Here is a 21,075-nt window from a genome sequence, read left to right as displayed (position 1 = left end):
TTGACTTTTCTGAAAATCTAAATCATTTTTTAATTCTTGTATCGTTTGATTTGCTAAACCAGGCATTTTATACTTGTAATTCTTGTTCAGATTCAATTTGTACTTGTTCTAGGGGTTCAACCTGTAGAGGTTGTATTACTTGAATATTTTGAACATGTATTCTTGATTCAAAAGCTTGTAATGCAATCATATTTTGTATGTGAAGATAATGCAATCTTCGAGCACGATAAATTTGTTTATTCTTAATATTTTCTTTTAAATTTTTGACTGATTTTTTAGTTTTAAAACGTTGTATTAATTTCTTGTTCTAAATATCTTTTTGTTTACCTTCTTGATTTCTGTTTCTAAATCTGAAGATTCAGTTGTCAAATTTCTTATTTTTATAGATATAGCCATTATTCTTGTTTTCATATTCCTTTTAATTGTTTTTAAAGAAATAAGACTTTTTTGAAAATCTTTCATATTAGAATTTCTGCATCTTCTGCCATAGCTTCATTGTTATTTTCTAAAGATTCTATTATTTTTTCTAATTCTTCGACTTCTTTTTTCAGATTGTTATAAGATAATACTAAAGTTTTGAAAGCTCTTTGGTTTATTTCAGAAAACTTTAAATATTTCAAATGATTTTCTCTTTCAAAGAGTTCTTGTTTCTTATCTTGATAAGACACGTATATTTCTTCTTTATTTATCGTCATAATTTATTATTTAAAGTTTCATTCAACTTTTCAATTCTTTTGTTAATTCCTTTATTTCAGAATCTTTTTCTTCAATTTTTAAATGAGATAGACTTAGAGGGCTGTTAATTTTAGATTCTCTTATTCTAAAACTAGATGATGAAAATGAATTTCTTGACGGTTGTTTTAATAACAAAACTGGGCTTTCAATAGCCTTATTTCTTGGAATTTCTGTTTTTACAAACTTTTGAAATAGTTCATCAACATAAATTCTTTCTTTATCTTTGAAGTCTATACTATGATGACTATTTGTCAGCGCATAATTAATTGCATATGTGATAGAAAATGGTTCATCATTTTGTTCCATTAAATCTATCTTATGGAATTATAAGCCAGACTTAAGGATCTGCCGAGATTTTCGGTTGATAGAGGAATAGCGTATCCAATATGAGCATTGAATTTAACATTTACATTTGCCAAGTTACCATGGATTATTCCAATTATTTGATCTCTAGGATTAGTGATTCTTTTATCACAGATTGCCAGACTTATTGGAGAATTAATTCCTTTCATGTATGTGGATTTAACTAAAACTTGAATGGTACTAATATGAATCCATCCAATTTTAGATCTTTTTTGTTGATCTTTAATTTTTCCAATTGTTTATTTACATCTTGTTCATTTATCAGAGCTATTTCAAGTTCTCCATTTGCGGATTGTATTTTTATTGGAGTTTCAATCTGAATTTTTCCATAATATATTATATTTTTTCTATTAAAGATTTCTTTTAGAGGATTTTGTTTATTAAAATTATCGTTAGGTTTAAGATCTAATTCCGTTTTTAAAATAGCTTGTTTTTCATTATCAAGTAAAGCAGTTAGCTTATAGTAATCAGATTCTTCAGTTATTTCTATATCTTCTAAATAATTCATAACTTAAAAAGATTGGGATAAAGATGTACCTTTCTGGAGAATAAACTTCTTTATTTATTGCTATTTTACAATATGTGTTTTGTTCTCCAGAGGGGAGATTTTACAAATTAATTCCAGAGGGGAATATCTTTGAGCCATTTTTAATTGTTTAAAAAGCATTGTAACTTCTTCTAATTTTTCATCAATATTCATAATTTTAGAGGCGGTCTAATCATTAGATTTGTTGTATCGATTTTATTTTGGATTTCTTCTTTCTTAGGAATTTCTTTTTGGAAATGTTTATCAAGAATTTGTTCAATTTTATTTATTATATTAGGCTCTTCTTTTTCTTTATTTTTCTGAAACTTTAGAGAGACTAATATTTCTTCAAGCATATCTATTATCGAATTTAATTGTGGATTAAAAGTATGATGAAGATGGGGATAATTATCTCCATGATAACATTTTTTAGAAACTCCGTGTGAAATATAAGTTTTTTCTGGTTTTTGAATACCTTCAATAAAACTTAAAGTAAAATTAAGATTTTGGGAAAACTCGTTTTGTATTGATTTTAAAAATTCAGTGTCATTACTATTGACATTAGTTAAGATCATTAGTTTTTGATCTATTAATTTTGATAGATTAATTATTTCTTCTCTTAAATCTTCTAATTTACTAGTTTTTTCCATTAGGTGACGCTTTTCTTTGTAAAGGGCTACGGTTTTAAGTTAAAAGTGTGGTTTTAGAATGTGTGGTTCAAATTTTGCCACATAGCACATCTTTAAAACAACATCTTTACCATATATTTCACCTTATTATTATCAATATTGTTAATATTCAGCATCGACCTCTTTACACATATAACATGGGAAGATCCCTTCACAGAGGAACATGCAGCACCAATACCATACTCTCAATATTATATTTTTTTTTTATATGTATTAATATCAGCAAATGCAGCCAGTCATGCACGTCACGTACCGCATGTGCTTGCCTTTCATTGTTCACATGCAATTAATTGCAAATAACACCCACCTACACACTAACACATATATATATATATATATATCCTTTTACTATATTACCATTATTCAATAATTTATTAATGATAATATAAGCCTTACATTTAATTTCATCTCATCATCATCTTCACTATATATAAATTAAATCAATTAACAGTGGACATTGCCGACACTAGTAAGTAGTAACCATATATACACACCAATAGTGTACATTGTCTGTTGTACTTGCCATGTGTACTTTTATATACTTTAATTTCTTTTCTTCGAAAGTATTTGTTGATTCTATAATAATTCTACGTTAGGCAGATACCGAACCACACACATGCAAATTGCAATGATGCATGTAAAAGCTTCGTATGTAAATCATTCATGTATAGTCCTTTGAATAATATGTCACATGGTCATTCAACAAAGTACTGAACAACTCGTCAAAGAGCAATGCTCATTCGTTCCTTTTCTACAATGTAATTAATTAGCCTTCCCAACGTAACCCCCACTTTTTGGTCTTTGTATAATGGCTTGGCTTCACATACTTCATAGTTAATAAGAAATTCTAGTGCGTTCCTAAATAATTAAGTATATAATTAGGCCTTCGTCAGTTCAAAATTGACTTTACTGATTAACTTGTTTAATTTATATGTAATGCGGTAATGGCAACCAAGGAAGAAGAAGCTAATAAGATTGCAATATGATGAAAGGGTGGAGCCCTTGTCCAAAATCGGTGGAGAGAGTTATATCAACACTCAATGTGTGACCTAATTCTTTCTTTATTTTTATATTTATCATCACTACGCCCCACAACTCAACTCACATGACCTTGCCGCACCGTTTTGCAAGCTAGCTCAGCATCACTCACATTTTTATTTTATTTTATTCTTTTCAAGTTGGTCCTCTCATTTTAGCTTCATAAATTCCCTTGGGCCTTATTAGCTTTTTCTTTTTTCTATGTAGTACGTACAAAGGACGATGTCTAACTGGCCAATGCTAATGGCTAAACATCAAATATTTTAATTTCATTGAGTAATAAACTTTGCTGAAATTCATGCCATCATTCATCTCGATTCGCGTATGATATGTCATAATCAAACTTCAAAAATGATACGACCGTATTTGTTGCCACTCGCCAATCTGATCCTTTTGGTAAAAGTTGGGCCAAGATCTTATCTGTTATATAGTCATTACTTAGTTATTGTTAGAATTTTTAATGGTGTAAAATTTCATTCAATAATATAAAATTATTCACCTTTTTTTGTCATTTAAGTATTAGCCAAATTTTAATAAAAGTGTTATTCCTAAACTTTCTTTCTAACATTATTCTAAATTTACCAATCTCGAAAAAAAAAATCGGAGTGATGAAATACAATCTAGTTTCTACAACTCTACTATATTCTCCTTTAATTATACAGCAGTTTTTGCTTTTTTGAGTTGCACTCACTTGTAGTCCCAAAAAGACGAGAACAATTCTATAGTTTCAAATTTAGCTTATAAAACTTTTGAAAAAGAGTGAAATTAAAAAGAAAAAGTTAAATGTAAGAGGGCTCCACGGTGAAAGCTAAGTTAGACGTTCCTATAATCTGGACAGTTGTGGTGATGAATCAAATACGAATCTTCACCGCTGGATATGTCGAAAACCGAACTCTGACCAATCAAACGGTGATGCTGCATCTCCTTCTGCCTCCTCAGCTCCAACACCTTCCTATGCGAATTTGAATGCTTCGTGGACACAAACGTTGGGCTTGCAGCGGGCCGGTACTCCGGCACTAACCTCCCAGATTTATACCTTACCCCGCATGCATTGCACAATGTCTTTGGGCCCATGGGCCCAGTTCGCCACTGCGGCGTCTGTTCCGCCGCGCAGTGCAGGCATTTTCGGCCCGATGCCTCGGAATTCGCCCCATCTCTCTTCTTCGCGGGCCTTTGCTCCGCGTCCGTTTTAACAACCCGAACCACGCGCGTGGACCAATCACCAGGCGCGGCGCGTGAGCGCTTGCTTCGTGCCTTGGCTGGGAGAGGCGTTTCGGGGTGGAATAACGGTGCGTTTCGAGCATCCGAAGAAGAAGACGATTGAGGTGTCTGAGGCTTCACGCCGGAGATAAGGTGAAGAGTTTTCAGCTCCTCCTCCGCCGGAAAGGACTCTTCAACGAAATTCGAGAGCCATTCCAGTTCCACCACGTCATCATACTGTATAGACAAAAAAAGAAAATAATAATTAATCATATGTATAATTGATTTTTTTTTGTTTGTGGAATTTTTTTGAAAAATTACCGGAACGCAGAACTCTTCGGAGAATTGAGGATCCACTCCGGCGAAGCAGCGGAAGCTGCTGCCGGAAATGGAGGAGTTACAGCTGTCGACTGCGGTGACGACAGAGACGTCGGTGGAGTTTCCGGCGGTATTGTTGAAAAATCCGTCAGATGTGATAGCGTCGGTGTTGGCGTTGGAGAAGTCGAGAAGGTCGTCAATGGTGAAAACCTCGCCGGGCTTCTGGTCAGCGTGACGCTTCTCCGACGAGAGTTGGTCCGGAGTGGCGGCAAAATATCCCGCAATGAAGTATTCCGGCAATTCCATTAAAAAAAAACGAGAGAATGAGAAGTTTTTTTTTTTTTTGAGTGTGAGAATTGAGAAAGAGACTATCTGAGAAGTGAGAAGAGGGGTGCTACTGGTGGGGTTTTGAGGAGTGAAGTAAGGGCATAGTTGACATTTTGGTATCATGTAGGAGCATCTTTTCTCATGCAGAAAATGTATTCTACTCTAGGGAACTCACTGTCACTGACTTGCAAGTTCTGCAAAGTTAATTATGCGCTTCCATTATTATTATTATGTTGTTGTTTTCTTTTTTTCAATGGTAGTTAACTTTTACTGTTAGTATTAGCTTAGCCCCTTGCTCCTTTTACTGCTGTGGAGCAAGAAGTGGAGTAGTTGGCTCAAACTTTACAACTTGGAAAATAATGATCATAGTACCTTATAATTATGGTCGATAAATAACAACCACGTGATCATCTTGGCCTAAACACAAAAGGCAATAATCAAAGTTCAGGCACATGTGTGCATATGTATGAAGTAATTTGCAATCAATTAGTTTTATTATTAACCATCTACTACACAAGACAATTTCCAACTGTCCTTTTCATATTTCAGTACATTGGTGTTTCCATGCTTTTCATATTTTTGTAATTTTATATGCAACTTTTGGCATTTGGTAAGTTGTAAAATAGTTATTGCACATACCAAAACTCTGAATCCATTAATATTTAATAGTGAATTTCTGCGATGTCATTGCTGCAGAATAAAAACAACCGGAGACCCACTCAAATGCACTGCTTCATGTCCTTCGGAGTTTTGGACACACCATTATTGTAGCAAAACAAGAAGCAAAGCTCTTCAACACAATTATGCATTGCCATAGTACTAGTGTAGCAGTAGTCACATTATTATGGTAATACCAATGGTGTCCAAATTTTGAAGCTAGATTCCTCTTCTACTACTACCAATATTATTTTGCTTTTAATCTTACTTAATTAATGGTGCTTTTCTACCCTCGTTAGTACTTAGTATACTTTATCTTCTCACGTTACTATAGTCCGCTAAGACTGACACATGCATTATTGGCACGTGGCTAGTGAAAGTAGTCAACAGTCAACACACTGCCATGGGCTTTTTTTGGTCATCGATTACCATGGGCTTCAACCTCTAGTGTTAGTAGTCCATATGCTACCGTATAAGCCCAATGTCAGATGGCCCACATATCCTCGTAGCCCAAAAAATCTAGATTCACGATTAAACGGACGTCTTCTATTTCATCGGACCCAAATATAACGTATTATATTATGGGCAAAGAGAAATGGTAGCAAGAACTTGGGCCATTGATTTCTCTGTAGCTTCAAATATTTATTACCTCCTACCAATTTTTTTTTTTTTACCTTTTCCTCTTTCTTTTTTCCTAATTCCCCCCCTTAATTTCAACCCTATCTGGTTTTTCCATCAGCACATGAAATTGAGCATACGGATCAAATTTCATTTGCAACCATTAATACACAAAAAAGGGATTTCACTTTGCCTTTTCTTTCAAGAAGAACATATACATGATCGTGTCTTCATGCTTTTTGGGACCATTTTTTATTTCTCACGGAATCTCCCAAACCGACGCCGACAAGTTAAAAACTAATTCATCATGGATTGGATCTCTATTTAAGAGTTTGCCGCTAACAAATGGGTTGTTGTACGAATTCCTGACACTTATTTAGAAGGGTATTCATGGATTAGATCCGATCCGCATATCTGCCGTGTTTATCCAAATCCGATTCAAAAATTGCGAATATGAATCTAATCCACAAAGTTATCGGATCGGATCCGGATCGCGCGTATCCGCTAAAATAAAGAAATAAATAAGTAAATATTTTTTTATATTTTATTTCAACTAATAATTATTATATATGTTGTATTATTTTAATTTATTATTTAAGAAAGTATGTTTGATATTATTTTAAGAGCAAACATATTTAAAAGAATAGAAAAAATAATTTTTATTGATATTTTTTAATAAAAATAAGCTTTTAAAAATATTTTTTGTGTTTTGCGGATATATCTAATATCCAATCCATAGATCAAATCTAAGCTTAAAAACAGCGGATATTGAATCCGATCCGATAATTTTAGTACGGATTGGTTCAAAATTTTGGTCATATCCAATCCGTGTTTATCCCTATTTATTTAAGTAGACTAGTTAATTAACCACTAGAATAACCCAATTTAGTTCATATTTTTGGACTTTGTTGAGTGGTTGTGTTAAGACTATCTCCAGGGAATTCATCCAAATCCTTATTTATGGTCCACCTGTCATAAAAAGTAATTTCATATCAGCTTTTGCGTCATAAATAGTAAATAGGAACTCAAAGCATCTTTCTCTTCTCCATTAGGAGGAACTAACTTTAGTCCCTGTTGTGGTCCCACTTAATTAATTAACTAAAATACTTAAAATTAATGTAATTAATTTTTTTAATAATATTATTTAAATTTATAAATTTAAAAATAATTCACTATTAAAAGATATTAATATTAAATAAATTCATATATGACAATAATACACAATATATAATTCGGGATTACACTAATTTGTAAAATTAATTAATACAAAGAAAAACATAATTAAACTCCATAACTGACGACAAGCATTGTAAAATTGCCATATTTGTTTAATCAAATCCTCTTTCAGTTGTCTATATTGCTGCCTATTTCGAAGTTGGGCATTTCTTTAGAGAAATTGATGGTATGGTGCAAAATCTTCCTCTCCGAGTTGAGGTTGTGATAAGTCATTTTCGACATCATCATTATCTAAGCTTTGAGCAAAATTTCCTACATAAGTGTCTCTTTCATCCTCAACAATCATATTACGCAATATAATACAAGCTCTCATTATGTTGGCAAGCTTCTTCTTTTCCCAAAAGCGAGCTGAACCACGTATAATTGCAAAGGGTGCTTGCAACACTCCGAATGCTCGCTCCACATCTTTTCTTTGCCCTTCTTGGTATTGTGCAAATAACTTGCGTTTCTCCCCTTGTGGCTTTGAGATTGATTTGACAAATGTGGCCCATTCAGGATAAATACCATCTGCTAAATAGTATCCCATAGTATAATTATTACAATTAATAGTATAATTTACCTCCGGAGCACGGTCATGTAGGATATCATCGAACACTGGAGAACGATCTAACACATTGATATCGTTATTTGAACCAGAAACTCCAAAGAACGCATGCCATATCCAAAGGTCTGAAGATGCTAAACCTCAAGTATTGTGGTTGCAATCCTACGATAACCACTCATGTACATACATTTCCATACCTTTGGACAATTTTTCTATTGCCAATGCATGCAGTCAATGCTACCCAACATGATAGGAAAATCATGACCCTCCGCCATTTGTAGCAAGCGTCGAACATCATTCATATTTGGTTTCCGCAAGTATTCATCCTCGAACACCGAAATGACACATTCAACAAACTTTTTCAAGCATTCAATTGTAGTGCTCTCGCCTATGCGCACATAATCATCAACAACATCAGCTGCTATGCATATGCTAACATTCGTATAACAGCGGTACATTTTTTGAGTGGTGACAAGCCTCTTCTTCCAATTGCATCAACTCTCTATTGGAAATACGGATAGACGTTTGAGAGAACGTCTACTATCCGAAGGAACACATGTCTTCTCATTCGAAATCTCTGTCAAAAAATGTCAGCATTATACGCGGTTCATCTGCAAAGTAATCTTGGAAAGGCGATCATGTCTTGCTTCTCAATCTCTGTTGATCCATCTATGAGGAATTGGGACAGAGTTTCTAACGATATCTTCTTCTTCTGAATTTTCGAATAAACACTCATCGATCCAATTATCTATGAGTGTGTTATCTTGCCGTCTTCTTTTGCCATACAAAGCCTCATTAAACATGTCATGAAAATTTCTAGCCATAATCTTTGCTCTTTGTAATTTTTAGTATTCTTTCGAGGTGAGAAACAAGAGTTGAAATGGAGTTGCAAAGTCTTTGATAGTTGATATTTATAAGTGTGTATGCAACAAATACCTACTTCTCAACGCCTAGTTTTACAACGGCTACTTAACGGATAGTTTTGCAACGACTACTTAACGGCTAGTTTTGTAACTGCTACTTAACGGTCACTTTCATGAATAATAACGACACAATAATATTGACTAATTTGAAAAGTTACATCAGAAATGAATAAAACATACTACATCACATACCAGTAATACACAATAAAACTAAGAACATACTACGTAACTCTACGAATACAAGAAACGATTAAGTAAATCACTTCGCGATTATTTTCTCACATGTAATCTCATGAAGAGCTCGTCGTTTTTCACTTATTGTAGACCTATCAGCATTAAGTTTTTGCATGTCCATTTCCCTTTTCCTTTCCTTAGCCATCCTCTCAATTTTCCTTTCTTTTGCATTTATCTCCATTTCTTTAATATACCTTTGAGTTTGTAATTCTTGTTCTTTCATTGCCGCTTGAGTTTGTAATTCTTGTTCTTTTATTGCCGCTTGAATTTGTAACTCCTTCTCCTTTATTGCCATAATCTTTGTTCTATGTGCCCTCTCCTCTTCTCTTTCTTTTTCCTTATCCATTAGTTCCTTTTCTCTAACATTCTTAATATCTTCCATGAGAGATAGTTTTTTAACAACCGATGATTCTTTTTCGCTAAGATCGTCAGACATTTGTGCTTTTTCCTTACCTTTTCGCTTGCTCTTCTTTTATTCTTGTGGGCGAACGGGAGAGTCCACACCGGGTTCGTCTGCCAACGGTGTATCTGGGTTTGATGAGGATGAGTATGCTCTAGTTGCACTAACCTTAGTTCTCTTTGAACCTCCACTCTATGTAGGTAGTTGGCTTCTCCATTTTTACTCCAAACGAAGCATGTTCCAATGCCTCTCAAAAGTAAATTTTTGACCATAATTTATGGAATAAAGTTTATATGCCAATTCCTTTATATCATCAGCATTCGAAGCACACCTTATGTTTTGACTAGCTTGATCGTAGCAACCAGCAAATTGTGCAATAGCCTTGTTGATCTTATACCATCGTTTTTTACATGCAACTACCCCCTTGTCATGTCGGAGCAAAATTCTACACAGTAGCTATGAATTCGACTCCAAAATGTTTCTCTCTTTTGATTGGTACCAACTATAGGGTCAGTTGAAACATTTAACCATGCACTGATCAGTATCTCATCCTCTTTCTAATGCCAGTGTTGAATACTATCTTGCCTCCGATCTTCAATATCATCATAATTAAGGTCGATAGCATCTAATCCACTAGGATTGGTAAAATCTGAATATTGCGAATTTGGACTAGATTGTATCGGAGTTTGAGAGGATAGGTTAGAAGAGCCACAAACATAAGATGAGTTATGTCGTGATGCACTGAATTGAGTTGGAAACGGCAAAGATGTTGGATTAACATTTCCGATAGAGGGGTTAGATATGGATGAAAATGAAAAATGTGGTGTTTGTGAATCTTGATTTTGTGGTTGGAATATAGGAAATTGATTATTATAAAAAGCTTGAAAATTGAAATTAGGAAGATTATGTGGATTTGGATTTTGAAATGTGTTTGGTAGTGTGAAGTTTTGATTTGGAACTTGAGAGTTTGAGGTTTGAGATTGTTGGGTATTTAGAGTTTGATAAAAATTTTGTAAATAATTGAAAAAAGAATTGAGTTGGTTTGGATCCATTTTTTTGAACAAAAAATAATATCAGCAGAACTTTGATTTCGTAAACTTGGAAGAAGATGAAAAAGAGTAGAAGAAAGTGTGAGAATAGAAGTATATGTAAGTGGTATATATAGATTAATAAAATATTAATTTATTAATAATAACGGTAACATAGTAACGGCTAGTTTCTAACGGCTAATTTTGCAACGGCTAGTTTTACAACTGCTAATTTTAATAATGTGGTTAGCATTTTAAATTTCAAAAATAAAAATAACCAACCCAACAAAAAATTATTTTATAAAGTGTAAAATTAAATTTATTTTTTGATGTAAGTAAATTTAATTAATTATAATTTAATATAATTATTTAAATAATATTTAATATTAATTATGATATAAATAATTAATATAAATCATTAATTAAATAAAACTTTAATTATATAATCTAATTAATTATTATTTAAATAATTAATATAAATTATTAATTAAATAAAAATATAATTATTTAATATAATTAATTATTATAATTATTATTAAATTAATTATTATTGAATTATTTAATATAATTATTTAACTAATTAATATTTTTATAATTATTTATTTTTTAAATAACTTGTCAAATGATAAGTTATTATTGAGTATATAGAGTATATAGAGTTCCATTCAAAGAAATTTCCCCTTCTTAATCCAAGAGAAAGAATTTCTTCTTACCTCACTCCAAGTATTGGAACTTTTCTGACATGCACAATAATGAGAATTCCAAAAAAATAACCATAGAAGTTGCTCTAAGTATTGTCAGGCCCATCCGCCCATGTTATGTTTGATGAACTGGTATTAGAATTTTGGATAAAAGGGTCATAAGCCCAGAAAATAAAAAATGAAGGGTGTGCTTGTAAAAGCAAAAGAAAACGGGATGGTTGAGGTTTGGCCCATATATAAGAACAGTGTGGAAGTCGTGATTATTCTCCCGAAGAATAAAAGAAAAAAAAAGCCTACTTGTGTAAGTATTAGATAGGCACGCCGCATTCGTATGTAACTATATGTGATTACATGAATGCAAGTAGCGTTGAGTCTTCTTAGGTTTATTCAATGAATTGAGAATGAATAAGACCGAACAAGAAAGGAAGAGAGAAGCATGAATGATTATAGAGCAGTATGTTGCAGTAGTCCTTTGTGGTTCACTTGGTCAAACTATGACGCACACACACCACCACCACAACAAAAAATCTATCTATCCATGGCGTGACACCAAAATGTCAGCGCTCTTGACGCTTCCCAATTATTACTTACAGCTGCTTCTTCATTTTCTTTTTTTCTTATACAATTTCTTGAATCTCATATACAATGCCAAAAAGGGTAGACACAAGACATGCATTACACAAGATGTAGCAATAATAGTTGTAGAATACGTATATATATACAAATACTACACTATGTTTGTAGGATACAGGTACCAACCACTCCAATGTCACTTGTCTTGTCAATCATGGTCATGCAATGATTTAACCTTATGGTATAATATGCCACATCGTATATATACTATACGGATTCTCATTTAACCTCGGTAAAATATTTGAGAAAATAAATAATATGAAATGAAATTTAAAAAGAATAATACGCATGCTAAAAGGTCATGATGGTGTCCGTGTGACCCACACATACAATAACATAAACAAAGCCTTCGTGGCTCTTCAACCTTCAACTCGTTATACTATGCCTTGCCAATGCCAATGCCAATGCCAATGCCTTTTGTGTATTTTAAGACTCTGATCATCACATCCTATCCTTCCATTCTGCTCCCTCTACTTTCTTCCATTTTACCCTTTTTGCCATTATTTGTATCTCCACTCATTACACCATCCTTTCATATTTCATTCTCACTTCCCAATACTACCCTTCGCATTCCCAATAATGTGTAACATAGGTCATGGTCAACAGGCCAAGGGTCAGGGGATGAGATATCCAACTATGCTGAAGTATCAAAATTAAAGAAACTATATAGTATATGCACTCAAACATTATTAATTAACTGATATATATGAATGATTCAGAAGAAAGCCCATGTTGAGGAGAATGGTTGTAATGCTAGGAAAATAAGAAAATAATAGTTAAAATTTATTTTATTTAATATTAATTAATTATCGTAATAATTTATAAATATTAAATAAAATAAATTATAATTGTTTTTAGCTCTTTTTTTTAGTTACCAAATATTTTTGATTAATTATATACTTTTCTTGCATGCATCATGGTTGTCCATGTAGGAATTTTTGTTTTTCAACGAAGAATATTTTGTGTGACTAAATATAATCTTTGTACGTGATTTTAGCATTAATAAAATTTCTTAAATGACATATATGATTTACTAATGCGTTAACATTTTTCTAGTAATTAATTGCCTTTAAATACATCTAATTTTATTTCATGTGGTAGATGATTAGTATATATAAAGAATGATATTTTTTTATGTCTAATTTTTTGACATTCCAAAATAACATTTGCCTTAAAATGTTGAGAAAATCTAGCATACCATCCAAAGTAGGTAAATTAAGTTGAAGATGGAAACAATTATAGTAGTTAGTTCAACTATAATACTGAAGCGTAGCATAGTAGCATGGGCATATACTCTGATAAATCAAAAAAGAAAAGTATGTACTATGTAGTGTAATAATGAGTACTACAAGTAATAATTAAGAACAATTAATGAAGTAAGTAAATGAGAACCAAGGAAAAAGAAGGTTGGAGCTATGGGGGTATTTAAGGGAATACATAGGGATAATGATAGTGGAGCGGTGGGACCCAGACTCTTGAAGGCGCAATTCACTGTCAGAACAGCCGCGAGAATAAGGGCATTTTCGTCCATACAATAGAAAAAGAGATGGCGCTGTTCTCCATTTGAACCGAAAGTGAAAGAACAAATGAAGACAATCACAACAGAGCAAATCTGAGAGTGAAAATTAAATTAAATAAATATAAAAATAAAAAAAAGAGCAAAAAAAAAAAAGGAGAGAGAAGAAGAAAACCAGCACCACCATCCACTAGTCACTAGGGTCCCCACCCTTCTTCCCCTCTTTCGCTTTCACTTTAGGGTTTCTTTGTTGTCTTCCTTTCATTCCCAAACCCAAATCCCCAATCAACCAACTTCCCTGAAATCCCCAAAAAAGGTGTTTTTTTTTTTTTTTTAAATTCTCTCCGTCGTCTTTGATGCTACCAGCTCAATTACTGCGTTGTTGTGTTTCTATGGTGTTTGTTTGATTATTTGAAAGCGATGGTTCCGAGATCAGCTGAGCTTCGAAAAGTTTCACTTCGAGGATGATGAAGATCGGCGGTGGAGTGGACTGGTCTCGTTTCAACTCCTTCTGAATCCCCGAGGGTTCGGAGGGAACACTCTGTTTTCCGAGCTCTTCACGTCAATCCAATCGGCAGTATCATTTCTTTCTTCAAGCTGTCTCTGGATTTTCGATTTTCCTTCAGGAGAGGTTGTGGTGGATGATTCCGGGATTCAGATCGTCGCTGTTTTCTTCATAAGTTTTCTTCCAAGTCACTGATCTCCGGAAAAAAAATGTATACTTAGTTACTTACTCATTGAAAGATCATTTATTGGAAGCTGTATATAGAAGAAGGTGGGTAAAGCTTGCTTCTTTGTTTTGAGTTGGAAGTGTTAACAAATTTTGGTGTGGTTGGGGGTGGTGTTTTGTGAAGACACTGTTGAATTTGTTGTTGTTGTTGTTTGTGAGTTGTGAGGGTAGTTAGGTAGCGATGTCAATGTCCTGCAAGGATGGTAAACCAGGATTGGATAACGGCAAGTATGTCCGTTACACACCTGAGCAGGTTGAGGCCCTCGAGAGGCTCTACCATGACTGCCCCAAACCCAGCTCCATTCGCCGCCAGCAGCTCATCCGCGAGTGCCCCATTCTCTCCAACATTGAGCCCAAGCAAATCAAAGTTTGGTTCCAGAACAGAAGGTATTATCAAAACCATTTCTTTGTCCCCTTTCTGGTGAATAGTCTGTTACTTGGTGATGGAACTGCTAACATTGTATGTGGATTCAGATGTAGAGAGAAGCAGAGGAAAGAGGCTTTGCGACTTCAGGCTGTGAATAGGAAACTGACAGCCATGAACAAGCTGCTGATGGAGGAGAATGATAGGTTGCAGAAGCAGGTTTCTCAGTTGGTGTATGAAAATGGCTACTTTCGTCAGCATACCCAAAATGTAAGATTTATGTTCAAATGGTTTACTTTAGTTTAAAACTACCTTGAAGTTTTTCTGTTAACGGTTTCCATTCTTCAAGTTTCCTAATCTATAGGTTTTTCTGATTAATTAGATGTCATATTAGCAACTCCGGTTATAGGAAGTATTTTATTCTCTGTTATCCTTTACATACTGGAATTCAATTAGAATGGCGTTCATTTTTTTTGGCTCTGCAGACTTCTCTGCCAACCAAAGACACAAGCTGTGAATCAGCCGTGACTAGTGGTCAGCGCAGCTTGACAAATCAGCATCCCCCAAGGGATGCAAGTCCTGCAGGGTTAGTGGGAATATTAATGATCGTTGGGACCAATTTATGTCATTGTTTCTGTCTGGAAAAATTTGTTTGTGCATGCTTGACCTTACTCAATCACTGTCATTCTTCCCAGGCTTTTGTCCATTGCAGAAGAGACTTTAGCAGAGTTTCTTTCAAAGGCTACTGGAACTGCTGTTGAGTGGGTCCAAATGCCTGGAATGAAGGTAACCCTGAAATAATTAACAACTCTTAATATTGGTTAAGCAATTAGTTATTTTCAGTTTTTTTTTTTCTCTCATGTTTGAACGAGGCATGGATGACGTTCATATTCTATTGGAAATGTTTGCAAGATCAAACTATTTTTAGAATATTGTTTCTTACATTTTGCTTATGTGACAGCCTGGTCCGGATTCCATTGGAATCGTTGCTATTTCTCATGGTTGCACTGGTGTGGCAGCACGAGCCTGCGGCCTGGTGGGTCTAGAACCCACAAGGGTAAGTGCTCAAAATTTGTTCTTTCTAAACTGGTTTTCTTGCTTGTGTTCTTCCACAACATAATGAGCCACAAAATTTTCAGGTTGCAGAAATACTCAAAGATCGACCTTCATGGTTCCGTGATTGCCGAGCTGTTGATGTGCTGAATGTGCTGCCCACAGCAAATGGTGGAACCATTGAGCTGCTTTATATGCAGGTAAATTTAAACTTGATTAGTATGAGATATGACCAATGGTTCTATGCAACTTAATTGATGTTCACCAAAAAAAAAAAATGTAACTTGATTGCTAGCAAACTTCTTATACGCATGTGTTACACCTTGATGATCAGCTATATGCGCCAACCACGTTGGCACCTGCTCGCGACTTCTGGTTGCTGCGCTACACATCTGTGTTGGAAGATGGAAGCTTAGTGGTATGTGACTTATAAGATTATGTTCTTAAGATTTGTCTATACCAAGATATTATGGTCAACCTCATTCCAATGTCCAATGACTTGCCCAAATTTGTACTGCATAATCCTGAAATATATAATAATCATTCTTATCCGCCCTGCTGTAGATCTGTGAGAGGTCTCTTAAGAATACACAAAATGGTCCAACCATGCCTCCTGTGCAGCATTTTGTTAGAGCAGAGATGTTGCCTAGTGGGTACCTGATAAGACCTTGTGAAGGAGGTGGCTCCATCATTCATATTGTTGATCATATGGATTTGGAGGTACATGAATTTAACTTGGTTGCTTTATTGTTTTTGTATTTATTTAACAGAAAATTGAGAAATAATTTTGGATTTTTTATGTTATTATTAGCCTTGGAGTGTTCCTGAAGTATTGCGTCCACTGTATGAATCATCAACGGTGCTGGCTCAGAAGACGACAATGGCGGTATGATATTGTATCAGTATTAATATTGACAGTACAACCATGGCTATTACTGATCCTACTGAAATTTAAATTTAAATTTATCATCTTATGAGCTCCAATATTATATAAAAAGATGTTTGCATTGTTTACATTGTTCATTCCATTCAGGCCCTACGTCAGCTAAGGCAGATTTCACATGAAGTTTCTCAGTCTAATGTCACTGGGTGGGGCAGACGACCAGCCGCTCTTCGAGCACTTGGCCAGAGACTGAGCCGGTAAAAATACTACTGGCACTCTGGTGGATATCTATTGTATCTAAATTTAGAAAACTCATTGATTTTCTTGTAGTGGTTTCAATGAGGCACTCAATGGATTTACTGATGAGGGATGGTCAACGATTGGTAATGATGGTGTTGATGATGTTACAATTCTAGTGAATTCATCACCTGACAAGTTGATGGGTCTGAATCTTTCCTTTGCCAATGGATTTCCTTCTGTCAGTAATGCAGTTTTATGTGCCAAAGCTTCAATGCTGTTACAGGTCAGGATGCTTTGAAATTTCACTTATGTTTCCCTAAAGTTATAAACTATAATATTTTATTGCTGTGGAATATGTTATAGACAGTTATATGTCAAGAATACTTTTTTGTATGACCAGTTTAGCTTTTGTTAAACTGAAAAAGAATCACAGAATTCAAATTGTTACAATATAATGGCTATCAGTTGCTTAGTTGACTAAATTACGCCTTACGAAAGGGACATACAAAGACTTGGTTGATCAGTTATCAAGCTTTTCTATTGAGCTATTCCTTAACATGAGTCACTCTTGTCATCACTAGTTAAAGATAATTATTATCTCCTTTCTAATTATGCTCTTCTTAATTAAATGTACCGGAGACATAGTTAAGTTTTAATATTTCTCTGATGTTTCTCTTTTATGGCTGTCTTCCATTTCTTCAGAATGTGCCTCCAGCCATTCTTCTGAGGTTCCTGCGGGAGCACAGGTCAGAATGGGCAGACAATAACATGGATGCGTACTCAGCTGCTGCCATTAAAGTTGGTCCTTGTAGCTTATCAGGATCTCGCATAGGAAATTATGGGGGTCAAGTTATTCTTCCTCTAGCCCACACTATTGAGCATGAGGAGGTAATAAATTGGTGTAAAAATCTGTAATAACTAACAAGAATTATATGATTGATCTATTCTAACTTCTTTTTAATTTTTTTTTTAATTAATGGTAGTTTCTGGAAGTGATTAAATTGGAAGGAATTGCTCATTCTCCTGAAGAAGCAATGATGCCCAGAGAAGTCTTTCTTCTGCAAGTGAGTTTCTTCAGTTTCTTTCCCCATCTTGCTTGTTTCACTGCTTCCTCCTGTAACATCTGGTCCATACTTAATGTGCTTGATTTTGCTAGATGTGAGTCTAAGATGTAGAAGCTAACATTTAGGTTCTTTATTATAACTTGAGGTCACATTTCCCTCATATGACGCAATTTGGATTATTTAATGATTTTGTAGTCACTTTTGATTTTCCATAAAATATGGTGTGCTTCTAATGTTTAGCCTTGGATTTGGTTTATTTCTTGATTTGCACTTTGCAGCATGTAAAACTTGATTGCATATTGGAATTCAAAGAAAAGTAGTGTGATGACTTCGTATGTTAGCATTGGCTAGAATCGAATTTTTTTAACCGAGTTGCTTAAAGCTTAACTGCATGCACGTCTGACGACACATTGCCATGAATACTATGTGTTATTGTAGACCAAGTCTATAGTCAAAGTATTAATCTATCTATGATCTATTATGAGAAAAATGTTTATGGTTTGGGGCCCCTCTCTTTCTCTGTTAATAGACACTTAGTGGAGTCCAGGAAGAAGTGTCATTTTCTCACCAATCACCATTTGGAATACTTTCTTACAGTTTATTCAATTTATTTTGATAGTTATGTAGTGGAATGGATGAGAATGCTGTTGGAACCTGTGCTGAACTTATTTTTGCTCCAATTGATGCATCCTTCGCTGATGATGCCCCCCTTCTGCCTTCAGGATTTCGCATCATTCCTCTTGATTCTGGAAAGGTTAGCCTCAATTATTGTTGAAGTAGTATATTTTGTTTGTATTTAATATCTTATCTTTAGACAAGGTTCTATCTTTTCAAATCGTGATGCAAAATTTGCAGGAAGCATCCAATCCAAATCGTACCCTTGACCTTGCATCTGCCCTGGATATTGGCCCCACTGGAAACAGAGCTTCGAATGAAACTTCTGGAAATTCTGGCTCTGTGAGATCTGTGATGACAATAGCATTTGAATTTGCATTTGAAAGCCATATGCAAGAGCATGTAGCTTCCATGGCACGCCAGTATGTTCGCAGCATTATATCATCAGTCCAAAGGGTAGCATTAGCGCTTTCACCTTCTCATTTGAGTTCACAAGCTGGGCTTAGGACACCATTAGGCACTCCTGAAGCACAAACTCTTGCTCGCTGGATCTGCAATAGCTACAGGTGTGTAAAATTCTCGTGTCATTTGCCTTCACTGTTCTGAAACTTAGTACAGCAGTTCACATTCTGTGAGATGTTCACATTAGGAACTGATTTCTTTTTAGGCATGTGCATGCCCAAGTGTTTAATAAGGACTTGTGGCACCAATTCATGATATGTTGCAGTTTTTAATATATAATCTCTGGTGTCTGATCCTTTCTTATTATTAATCAATTGATTGAGACATCCATATAAGTTAATAGATTACATGTATTGCATTTGCACATTGAGTGAATTTCTGGTTTCTCCTGCTGCAATTTCAAACACTAGAATGATGTTTGACAGTTCTAATTTGTAGGTGCTACTTGGGTGTTGAGCTACTTAAATCGAATAATGAGGGGAACGAATCTCTTCTCAAGTCACTGTGGCATCACTCGGATGCATTATTGTGCTGCACTCTAAAGGTATCCTTTGAATTTATTTCAATTTCACAACACTATTTCTCAAACCTTAAAGCAACTCCTGAGAGAATATAACAGTCAGATTTCAAGTTTGATTCTTTCCAGTTATTTTAATCATTTACCAATTAGAAAGAGCATTCATTGAAACTTGGTTTTTGCAGGCATTGCCAGTGTTTACTTTTGCAAACCAAGCAGGGCTTGACATGCTGGAGACTACCTTAGTTGCACTGCAGGATATAACTCTAGAGAAGATATTTGATGATCATGGCAGAAAGATTCTCTGCTCAGAGTTTCCCCAAATCATTCAACAGGTACTTTACATTTTATTTTTCAGATTGCAGCATTTTTGTTGCTTTATACAGTTCTCTTTATAGATCGTTGTGTTGATTTCTCTTGCTTTGTAGGGTTTTGCATGCCTTCAAGGTGGCATATGTCTTTCAAGTATGGGGCGACCAATCTCTTACGAAAGAGTAGTGGCTTGGAAGGTGCTGAATGAAGAGGAGAATGCACATTGTATTTGCTTTATGTTTATGAATTGGTCTTTTGTTTAAACATTATGTGTTTTAAGTCTAGGAACCGCAAGTGTCGAACACCAACTCTTTTCAAGACATATTTTGTTGGCTGCTGTTGTTTTAATTTCTTATATTTGATGCCTAAGACTTGGATTGCCTGTAAAACCTACTTTATGTGTTAACCTACGTTGTTATGTTTATTAATGTCTGATTCCCAGTCTATTATTATTATTATTATTATTATTATTATTATTATTATAGTACATAATTTTACTGTCAAGTTTTGAAATCGTTTACACAATTAAGATGCACATAAATAAAAGATAAGTGATACTTTTCCTTACTAGGCAGTACTTTCACCAAACCCTGTTCATTTGGTTGCCTCATCACAGTGACCAAATTTACGGAAGCTATAAAAGTTTAATAATAATTAGTAAATTTAAACCGTTGGATGGAGCAAAAAGGCCTCAGTTAGCAAAAATCAACCAAGTTTATTTTATTTTTAAATACGACTATTTTAAAATTTCAAATTCAAATCATTTTTGGGGCAAGTTTACTATTATGCGAAGAACAAAATATAGTCAAGATTTGATTGAGAGGATCCATGGAGATTATTCTTGCATCATGTTTACCTTACCTTGAAGGCTCTAGCATGATTCACTAGATAGATAGGGACTGCAACTTTATTGAATAATATCTTCCTTGAAAGATGAGAGCTGAAACCAACTTCATTCATTTACTTTCCTTTCATACTTTTAAGCTCGTGAAATGAAAAGTATATATATATATATATACTGAGTAAAAGCTCGTGCTCCATACATAGCCAAGTCCCTTTCTTCCTTCATGTAATTATATTTTACTAAAGCAGAAAAAGTAGAGCCAAAGTATATATGTATGGTTTCACCGTGCCATCATGTGAATACAC

The 21,075-nt window shown here is 34.4% G+C and overlaps 3 protein-coding genes across 3 annotated transcripts; 1 reads left to right on the top strand and 2 right to left on the bottom strand.

Annotated features, from left to right (window-relative positions):
• Positions 1 to 3,975: 3,975 nt before the first annotated feature.
• LOC130941866 (GATA transcription factor 9-like) lies at positions 3,976 to 5,230 on the bottom strand. The gene is made up of 2 exons (XM_057870492.1): positions 4,873 to 5,230; positions 3,976 to 4,788 (listed from the first exon to the last, which is right to left on the bottom strand). The coding sequence occupies exons 1-2, from the start codon at positions 5,173 to 5,175 to the stop codon at positions 4,165 to 4,167; spliced, it is 927 nt and encodes a 308-aa protein (XP_057726475.1). The 5' UTR covers positions 5,176 to 5,230; the 3' UTR covers positions 3,976 to 4,164.
• Positions 5,231 to 7,858: 2,628 nt separating this feature from the next.
• Positions 7,859 to 8,709, bottom strand: LOC130939843 (uncharacterized). The gene is made up of 2 exons (XM_057867909.1): positions 8,493 to 8,709; positions 7,859 to 8,313 (listed from the first exon to the last, which is right to left on the bottom strand). Exons 1-2 carry the CDS (start codon positions 8,707 to 8,709, stop codon positions 7,859 to 7,861), a joined length of 672 nt encoding a protein of 223 aa, XP_057723892.1.
• A 5,173-nt stretch (positions 8,710 to 13,882) lies between these two features.
• Positions 13,883 to 20,381, top strand: LOC130941080 (homeobox-leucine zipper protein ATHB-15). The gene is made up of 18 exons (XM_057869467.1): positions 13,883 to 14,803; positions 14,891 to 15,050; positions 15,266 to 15,366; positions 15,476 to 15,566; positions 15,742 to 15,837; positions 15,920 to 16,033; positions 16,168 to 16,251; positions 16,398 to 16,553; positions 16,645 to 16,719; positions 16,867 to 16,973; positions 17,047 to 17,239; positions 17,659 to 17,844; positions 17,940 to 18,020; positions 18,640 to 18,774; positions 18,876 to 19,201; positions 19,536 to 19,641; positions 19,800 to 19,949; positions 20,043 to 20,381. Exons 1-18 carry the CDS (start codon positions 14,598 to 14,600, stop codon positions 20,187 to 20,189), a joined length of 2,514 nt encoding a protein of 837 aa, XP_057725450.1. The 5' UTR covers positions 13,883 to 14,597; the 3' UTR covers positions 20,190 to 20,381.
• Positions 20,382 to 21,075: the final 694 nt, after the last annotated feature.

This window comes from Arachis stenosperma, chromosome 7, assembly GCF_014773155.1.
Source record: "Arachis stenosperma cultivar V10309 chromosome 7, arast.V10309.gnm1.PFL2, whole genome shotgun sequence".
Classification (NCBI taxonomy): domain Eukaryota; kingdom Viridiplantae; phylum Streptophyta; class Magnoliopsida; order Fabales; family Fabaceae; genus Arachis; species Arachis stenosperma.
Note: the sequence above shows the minus strand (reverse complement) of the source record. Positions and strands in the feature narration are given on the sequence as shown.